Below are 10201 nucleotides of genomic sequence, written 5' to 3' on the forward strand. Positions count from 1 at the left end.
GTTTAAGAGCTGCCCAGTATAGCTAGTGAGTCCTGCACTTAGACTTCAGTCACAGTTTTATGGAAACTGTTCTGTCAAGGAATAATGATTAGGATGCAAGTTGGAAATGCATGCCTGCCCCACCCAGTTATTATGTCTTGTGTCCCTTTTTTTGCCCATATATGGACGTCTTTGTCAGGCATGCCCAAATATGGAGTCTATGCAGATGTCAAAACATTATGACGTCAGAACAGGCCAGCTCCATATATACAGTATGGAGATATAGGGCCCTGGGCAGGGCCCCTGTCCAGTGCCAGGACAGAGGCCTTTTGTGGCGGTTCTGGACAACCGTGTTGTCTGACCGACTCGAGGCCGGGCACTGCACTCCCTTTGGTGGTGTGGAACGCGTGTGTCGAATTGGATTACAGACATAGGAAAAAGGACATGCAATGATCTAGGTAAAAGCAATGCTAAAAAGGCGTGTCTTAAGATTTCGTTTAAAAGTGTTCAGAGAACCGTATATAGATCCCTTGGCAGGCTGTTCCACAGCACAGGGGCATAGTAGCTAAAGGCGGCTTCTCCATATTCTTTTGTGTTTGGGGTCTCTGGAATCTCTAAGCATCACTAGATGATCTAAGCCAAGGGGTCTGCCGAGCACATAATTATTTAGGAAGCACATTGTGGCTGTGCCACTGTGGGTGTCGATTTTTTTAGGTAATTAGTCAGATACATTACAGCGGGGGGAAGCCAGCGGTATAGCCAGCGGTTCGATTCCCAGGACTGAATGGCAGAAATTAAGAAACCTGGTTGGGGAATGAATAGAACTGTCACTGACACTTTTCAGTGTCAGTTCTATATTCTGACACTGAAAGAGAACACTCACCCCTCTCTCTCAACACTGTTGAAAGGCCTTTGAGCAAGGTCGTAGGTTTTAATTGCTGTATGCTGTAGTTTATTTAGATCTATCTACATTTGGAGTATATTTTGTGAACCAGAACCATACAGATGTAGGTTCCTGTCTCTGTTATGACACTGTACAAATCACTCCCGCGCTAATTAATGAAAATGAATGATCTCCGGTGACATGAGAATTAATTATTTTCTCACATCACACCTGTTTCATAGCCCCTGGCACCGATGTCATCACTGGAGAAAACACACGGTACCTGTCTTTGCTTGCCCAGCTCACGTTGGATTCAATTGCCATGACGACTATAATACCTGTACACCTGGGGACTTCTAAATGCAAGCTATAGTTCACAGAAATGATCAAAGTAAAATATATATATAAATTAATTAAATACGCAAAAAGAAATCCCAAGGGAGAGGGACAAGGCCCAAGGGAATGCAGATGATCTGACCCATGGGCAGACAAGTATATATATATATATGGACCAGTATATATTGTATGGACATACAGTATGATGACATCAGAGATCTCCATAATATCGACATGTTGTGAGCTTGTACAGTAGATTGGCTATTTGAACTATTTTAAAATGTTTTTCAAAATAGTGGCAAATAAGTTTAGGGGTAAGTGGTGCGCTTGCATGCAGGGCTGTGTGATGTGTTGCAGTAGAACTGTGGGAGTAGTGCCTGTAGCCTAGTTTGTGCATGTTGTGCTGTTTTCAGCTACTGCGTCGGCTAGCCCATAGATATATATAAGAAAGCTTGATGGCTCACCCACGCTCTGGCCAATGGAGAGCGACGTCACTACGTGGCGGCCATCTTACCTCGGGACAGCATAACATTGTGTCTATGGGGCATGTACTTTTAAATAACCATACATTTTCAACGGTTTGCTTTGTTATAAACGTTCATGTGAAAAACAAAATTAAGCAAGGATCTGAAAGTGAGGAAGGCATGACAAGTGTATGGAATTCCAACCTCCCCCGTCAAATCAAACTCAGCTTCTTCTATGCAACGGTATAGAGTCTGTTCTTCTATCCACACTTTTCCTGGGCTGTGTGTGCTCCAGTTCCTGTTGATTTCATTGGATATCATTGGTCATCTGACCAGTTTCATTGGCTTTCATTGGATCAAATCGACAGGAACTGGAGCACACACAGCCCAGGAAAAGTGTGGATATGGCAGTGAATGCTGGACCCTGAAACCAACCCTGCAGAAGTCTCTAGACGGGTGCTACATCAGAATGTTGCATGGCAAGGGTACCAAGGGTGAGCCAGAAAGTAGCAGCAAGGAGAATGAGACTTATCAGGACACTGCCAAAGACATCAAGTACTGCCAGCCAGCAAATTGGTGTTGTGGGAACCAACACATGGGCATCGCTCAAGATGCCCAAGAGTTCTGGGCCTCCATGGCTGGTAGGTCACGCCTCAGAGTCGTCTGAATCAGAGTCCGTAATCGCTAGAATCGGTATCGGCATGCCGGTTTCAAAATAAAAGGATCGGAGTTGGATCGGGAGCAAGTATTGCAAATGAAGCACGGGTGAGGTAGTGCACGTTGCAGGACATACACAACATTATTTTGATATGACGTGATTGTTAATGTATGTTAAGCCATGCCCCTACTTCTGCCTCTGCCCAGATTAGTGTTGACACAGGGGACGTACGGCACGCAGCACCGTGTATAAAACGTAACAACTGGACAAACAAGGTGGGGAGAGGGGGGGGTTAGACACAGGAGGACAGTCAGCCATGAGGGCTTCTCTAGACATACACCTGCTTGCATATATGTACTTATACTTGTTCTCTTCCTTCTCTCCTTCGTCTTCCTCACCTTCCTCTTCTTGTGAGTTACAGGCACGGTTTAATCTCAACAGAATCTACGAGGCCGGGGACTTTATTCTGGGTGGTTTGTTTACAATCCACTTCTCCTCTGTATTCCCGGAGCTGTCTTTCACCTCCAAGCCACCTGACCCCTCTTGCAATACGTGAGTATCACACAATGCATATAGCAAGCAAGAAAAATGGGAACTTCTTCCTGATAGATACTGTAGTATAGCGATTACTTAATGCTTATTTCTACAATGAAAAGAGAGAATAAAATCTGCACTCTCAGTCGTAGTAAGAGTCTTGTTCTTGTTTAATAATGGAGTCAAACCAGACAGACACGTTTCGGAGCGTGCAGGCCTTCGTCTGTGTCAGATTTCAGGACGTTGTGGTGACCCACATCTAGAGACTGGGAGAGACATTCACCCGAGGAGTATGGTGCCTTTAAGAGCACTGAGTCATCAATTCTGACACTGACGAAAGGCCTTCGCGCCGAAACGCGTTTGTTTCTCTTTTATATAATATGTTCTCTTTGAATCTCCACCCACCACACGGCCTGAACCTTTAAAAGACTGTCTGAGTCGAGCGAGCCTTTTCCCTTGAAGTGAACTATTCCTACAATGATACATTATTAAAGGTTACAGTTGCATTGTGTGTGTGTGTGTGTGTGTGTGTGTGTGTGTGTGTGTGTGTGTTAGTTTTAACATTGAAGGGTTCAGATGGGCCCAGACCATGGCTTTTGCCATTAATGAGATCAACGGCAACCCCAGCCTACTCCCCAATGTGACCCTGGGATACAGTCTCCATGATAACTGCTATTCTCTCGGAGTGGCGTTCCGTGCAGCGTTGTCAATGGTCAGTGGGCGAGAGGAGCAGTTCACACTGGACGAGAGCTGTGTCGGCTCTCCTCCAGTGCTCGGAATAGTGGGTGATGATTCTTCAACAAATTCTATCGCCATCTCTAGTATATTAGGTTTGTACAGAGTGCCCATGGTAAGTGAATGTGAACGTGCCCCCTTCCCTTAAAACAAGCAAATCACTGGCCTCCTTTAGGTTTGCATTTTTCTTTTGTCTAATAAAATATTCAATCAATCAATCAAACATCACTTTGATCATCACCAATTTGATATTACATTTCATTTTGAGATACTGTATTGGTATCGGTCCTAAATCCTAATTTGTCATATCTGTATCGGCAAATATGCCAGTCTAAACCACAGATCCGACACAGGGGGTAAGGGGTTAACACTATGGCAGGTAAATAAAATGTTGGGGCATGTGGAGTTTGCTTTCGAGTTGCCCAAACTGCAAGTGCACATTTGAGTGAGTCTGCTATAAACACAACACGAGATATATAGATAGATAGCTATAGACACAACACAAGATCACAATTAACACTGGTATCGGTAATTGGTATTGGCAGAAATTGTGGTCCCTAATTGAATTCATAATTTATTTAGCTATTTACAAAAGTACTGCTTAACTCTCAAATGGTGTGACCTGCATACGTGCAAAGAAAATAAATCCAAGGCACTCCGTCTTTGATGATAAAATATGACATATTTATTTTGATCCCTGCAGCACTTATTTTTCTCTTTTTAAAATGATAAACAATGTATTGCCTTTGTATAGTGTATTGTGTTATGTTTTGTTTATAGTATAATTGTTATATTATGTAACAATGTAATCTTTTGACATCTTTCTCCCTTTATTTTCCTTTCGCCTTTCAACATATTATTACTTCTGTGCACAATAAGCAAACATACAATCACAGTCACACAGAAGTGACAGTGTCGCTGTCCATGGTGCTTATGGATAGTGTTTGTTGAGCTACTTTCTGTCAAGAAATTCCTTGCAGGTGATTCTTTTTCCAAGTGTTGGAGTTTGGAAGTGATGAGTGATCAGTATGAGCAGAGTGACAGGGATTGTGTTTGAGCAGGCCTTATGACCTGGAGTGGGATTTCTCCCTGTTTAGCTCTATCACATGCTCTGCTTGCAGGGGAAAGGTAGTAGTAGTATATCACAGGATATTAATGTTTTGTGCTTTTTGCAGGTTAGTTACTATGCCACCTGCTCCTGTCTGAGTAACCGGCATAGGTTTCCATCCGTCTTCAGAACAATCCCAAGTGGGGCTTTCCAGGTGAACTTCTTGCAAAACACTGTTGGCATGAAAGTAGTACATTTTCCACACGCTTATCAAAATGTTCCTCTAGTGAGTATAGACGAATTCACAGAAGGGTGCGCCCTGGGCGCGGCCATTACTGAGGTGTGATCCATGGAGCAGGTGCTCCGTAGGCCAGCCAGGTGTAGCTAATCAGTGCTGCTGCACTTAATGGTACACCTCAGTAATGGCCGCACCCAGGCAAGCCTCTGTGAATTTTGTCTATAGTCAGTATACACCTCTCATCATCAGGTGCGAGCTATGCTCCAGATTATGAAGCGGTTCGGATGGACGTGGGCAGGGATGCTGTTCACTGACGATGCCTATGGCCGCGACGCAGCCAGGTCCTTCCAGTCTGAGCTGGCCCAGTCTGGTCTGGGTTGTCTGGCTTACGTGGAGGTTCTGCCCTGGGACAATGACCCCGCTGAACTGCAGAGGATCGTCACCGCGATGAAGACCTCCACAGCCCGTGTGGTCATTCCAGTGGTCTATGGGATCCATATGTTTAATCTGCTGGAAGAGGTTGGGGTTAATGATTCATGTTAATTTATAGGGATTCATAATTATAAGGAATCTGAAATGAGTTACATTGAAGTTAATACATTCCTCCATAGAAAAACAAATGGGTTACAAATGAATTCCAAACATTGTTTTTAATTGCAATGCAATCGAATCCCTGCAATTTTCTCAGTACTTCTGTGTACAATAAGCATATGCTCACATGAGTCACATTGTTCATATATTTATTCAATGTCACACATCTCACTGCAAAAATGATTTAGGGAATTAATGGTTTAAAAACCTTAATGCAGTTACCACATGCATGCACATACCTGTAACAGAAGTGAACTCAAAAAGGCCCAATATATCCCATAATTCCATCCACGTACAGTCGTACACTGCACTAGTTATGGCTCTGATATCTGATGGCTGATAGATCCAAACAATGATCCAAATGAGATAGTACATCTGCTTGTCCTTATTGCAAGAAAGGCAGCACAATTCACATAGGCTGAGAGAGAGTGTGATTCATTTTATTTTTGCTGCCACAAAAATGTACAGAGGAAATGAGCATATTATATGTTTTAATTTGCTTAGGTGGTAAAGCAGAACGTCACAGGACTGCAGTGGATATCCGACGTGGGCTGGACAACAGACGCCAATTTCCAGACTCCTCACTTCATGCCGTACCTGGCAGGCACCCTGGGTGTTGCCGTCCGTCAAGGAGAGATAGCAGGTCTCAAGGACTTCTTGTTAAAGATACATCCTGACAATGGCCCTGACAACAGACATGAAAATACCATAGTGAGTCTTTGGTTTAATCTAGTGTTTACAATTTAGGCATGCAGGCAGAGCAACTTACAAGTGTCAGATGCAAATAAGCAGAGTACATTTTTACTTTGTAACAACACAAATAAATACAGCCCAGAGACAACAGTGCCTCAGAGAAATTAGCTTACCTCGTAAGCAATGAGCTTATCTGCTTAAACAATATGCTACACACTAAACACTAATCATATTACATTTTAAATACCAGGTAAACAATAAACCTAGAATCTGTCTAGTATCCTCACATTCTTAAAAGTGCCTTTTTCTGTTTTGTATGTGTCTATCTATGGAGTTAACATGTGGTTAGAATATTCAAGTAATATGTCTTCCCTCTGTATGTTTGGTTTCTTCCTGAAAGCTGAAAGCCTTTGAGTCAAAAGGCCCAATCGAAAATACATAATTTTTGTGACATACAGTACATAACCCTAACCTCTCTCCCCTAACCTCTCCCCCATTACCATACAACACACCGTTGTATACTTAATGAACTGGTGAGTGTGGCCACATAAAAACATAATTTTAACACTTCCTAGTATAGTCATTGTACCTGATGAACAGTGTGTTTTTTCTTGGTCGAAAAAGACAAAGCTACGAGTCTGCAGCTTATTCAAACTGTTGCCTGGTAAATATTCACAAAGTATTTGAATTTATGCGTAAGTCTTCATTGTGTTTCTTCAGGTGAGGCAGTTTTGGGAGAACACTTTTGGGTGTAAATTTGCACCCCTTCCGTCAGGGTGGGTGGATGCCGGCGGAGGGGTGTGCACTGGACAAGAGGACCTGGGCACAGCAGAAACTACCCTGTTGGATGTGTCCGAGCTCAGGCTAGAGTATAATGTGTACAAGGCTGTGTATGCTCTGGCCCACGCCCTCCATGACATGTTGCAGTGTGTTCCAGGAAGAGGGCCTTTCACTGGGCACAGATGTGCCAGTTTGCAGACAATACAGCCATGGCAGGTGCAACTTCAACTCACAGTTTCATTGTTAAAGGGTGTGTTACAACGTGGGAGTGTGTATGAGCACAAAGTCAGTCAAACGTTTCTCAGTGTTCATAATTTAGCTCATCAGCATTTCTACATCTGTATATCTGTAGCTTATGTATTACCTGGAAAAGATCAACTTCACCACATCATTTGGTGATCATGTATCATTTGATGAGAGTGGTGATCCTATACCAATCTATGATGTCATGAACTGGGGGTGGCTCCCTGACGGAAGCGCAGAGGTTCACAATGTGGGTGTGGTCAAGAAGTCTGCCTCCGGAGATGACGAACTCATCCTTGATGAGGACAGAATCTTCTGGAACGTTGCATTCACAAAGGTCACTTTGGCTTCATTATATAACTTATATCGAGCTAATTATGTGCATGGAATTTAGTTTAGACAACTCAGGCTCATAAACCCATGTGGACATAAAGTGTACAACTGAATGAAATTAAGTTAGATTTGTCCTACATGTCTGAGTTAAATTAGTCCTACATGTCTGACACTGAACCCTACATTGCCTCCAATTAGTTGGTTGGTGTGAGCTTGCCACCATTGGTGAATGTGGGAAGTGAGGACGCTGGCGTCGACTGTTCGCCGCTTCACCTCCCAATGTATGAATGAATGAACCGTTGTAAAGCGCTTTGAGCACTTGGAAAAAGCGCTATAAAAATGCAATTCATTATGTCTGAGTTGTGTTGTTTCTATTACGGTAATTGCTGATTGGTTATTTGTGGACTTTGTGCTTTTTAGATACCTCATGGTGACCTCGTCTGTACAGCACTTTGGCCAATTAGAGTTGTTTCTAAATATGCTTTATTAATTAATTTGTCTGAAAGTGATCATTGTTACTTAATTTTGTAGGCTCCTCGGTCAGTGTGCAGTGAGAGCTGTTCCCCTGGAACCCGAGTGGCCAGAAGGAAAGGGGAGCCTGTCTGCTGCTTTGACTGCATTTCTTGTTCCGAGGGAGAGATCAGCAATGAGACCGGTAGGTTTACAGAACCACATTCAGAGCACTCTATGTACAGTGGGTTATCTTTAAAACAATGTTGTTGTCCATCCCTTAAATATTGCCCTCTTCGTTAGACTCTACAGAGTGCACCAGCTGTCCAGAGGACTTCTGGTCCAGTCCCCAGCGTGACCAGTGTGTCCCAAAGAGCATGGAGTTCCTCTCCTACCATGAGGCTCTGGGTATCTCCTTGACAACCATCTCGTTGCTGGGCACCTTTACCTGTGCCATTGTCCTGGGAATCTTCATCTATCATCGAAGCACACCCATGGTGCGCGCCAACAACTCAGAACTCAGCTTCCTTCTCTTGTTGTCCCTCAAACTGTGTTTCTTGTGTTCACTTCTGTTCATTGGCCGTCCCAGGCTCTGGACTTGTCAGCTGAGGCATGCAGCGTTTGGGATCAGCTTTGTGCTGTGTGTCTCGTGTATCCTGGTAAAGACTATGGTGGTGTTGGCCGTGTTCAAGGCCTCCAAGCCTGGGGGTGCAGACATCATGAAGTGGTTTGGTGCCATGCAGCAGAGAGGAACAGTTCTGGTTCTTACTTTCATCCAGGCAATAGTCTGCATAACCTGGCTTGTGTCTGCCTCACCGACTCCTCATAAAAACACACAATACCACAGTGATAAGATAGTCTATGAGTGTGCAGTGGGATCAACTGTTGGTTTTGCAGTATTATTGGGTTATATTGGCTTACTGGCACTCCTCAGCTTCCTCCTAGCATTCATGGCAAGGAATCTCCCAGACAACTTCAATGAAGCCAAGTTAATCACTTTCAGCATGTTGATCTTCTGTGCCGTGTGGATAGCCTTCATCCCAGCATACGTCAGCTCTCCAGGCAAATATGCAGATGTAGTGGAGGTGTTTGCCATATTGGCATCTAGTTTTGGCCTGTTGCTGCCACTGTTTGGCCCAAAGTGTTATACCATCCTGCTGAGACCTGAGAGAAACACTAAGAAGTCCATCATGGGTCGATGACCCACCAACAAGACATAGCGGAAATATAGAAAAATATAGAACACTTTACTAAACATGTAATCTACACAGGAAAAACTTGCACCAGGATTTGAGAAAGGGAAAGAAACGTGTGCTCTTTAGTCAGTGACCTGTTGTAAATGTTGTGTATACTGTCTTTTGTTAGCACCCCTTACCGTTTTTTATTTGCTTGAATATCCACAAATATCCACACCCCGTTTGTAACTTCACACACTTGACAAAATAAATAAAACAAAACATTTCAAAGTAAAAACTTCCAGCATGTGTCTCCACAGTAAGCCGAATAATAAACAGTGTGAATGGAGTTTCTAGGTGAATGTGATTTTTGAGTGCCTATAAAGCTGCCATTGAGCCCCATGTTAAATGTCTCAAATTTGAAAGCACTATATTTCTAAAACTATGACAAAGATTCCTTTTCAGGCAAACATGTCCACCCTAAGATGAACCCAAGTAGGCTAGAATGGGGTTGGTAGGTTTAAGCATGTAAGACTAGTAGCATGCCAAAGTTTGTGCTATTGCCATAGAGCAGGGATACTCAAATAGATTTACCTGTGGGCCACATTACAAAAATGGCAAGGGGCCAGGGGCCAGTAGATAAAATTACGACATTAATGATACTTGATAACTTCTCTCTTTCAATTGCTTTATTTTCGCAAAATGTATCAAAGTACAATGTGCATGCACACAATATGTAAATAAATAAAACCTTTTTCATGAAAAAAATGAGTAGTGATATGGCTGACTGAGTAAAATAAAACAATCTACCTGAAAATAGATAGCTATAAGTGAAGAGCAATTTCCGCAATTTCCATTTCCGCAATTTCCTCAATTTCCATTTCCACCATTTCCGCAATTTCCACAATGACCATTTCCGCAATTTCCATTTCCGCATTTCCGCAATTTCCGCAATTTCCATTTTCCAAATTTCCATTTCCGCAATTTCCATTTCCGCATTTCCGCAATTTCCGCAATTTCCATTTTCCAAATTTCCATTTCCGCAATTTCCGCAATTTCCA

At 43.1% G+C, this 10201-nt stretch overlaps 1 protein-coding gene across 1 annotated transcript; it reads left to right on the forward strand.

Annotated features, from left to right (window-relative positions):
• Window positions 1-2257: 2257 nt before the first annotated feature.
• LOC308311885 (extracellular calcium-sensing receptor-like) lies at window positions 2258-9167 on the forward strand (the record flags this gene model as incomplete). Its single annotated transcript, XM_080758660.1, has 9 exons — window positions 2258-2303; window positions 3424-3704; window positions 4765-4851; window positions 5125-5394; window positions 5971-6177; window positions 6880-7155; window positions 7292-7519; window positions 8047-8170; window positions 8269-9167. 9 exons carry the CDS (start codon window positions 2258-2260, stop codon window positions 9165-9167), a joined length of 2418 nt encoding a protein of 805 aa, XP_080614786.1.
• Window positions 9168-10201: the final 1034 nt, after the last annotated feature.

The sequence above is a fragment of the Protomyctophum bolini genome, assembly GCF_963924005.1.
Source record: "Protomyctophum bolini genome assembly, chromosome: 3".
Classification (NCBI taxonomy): Eukaryota; Metazoa; Chordata; class Actinopteri; order Myctophiformes; family Myctophidae; genus Protomyctophum; species Protomyctophum bolini.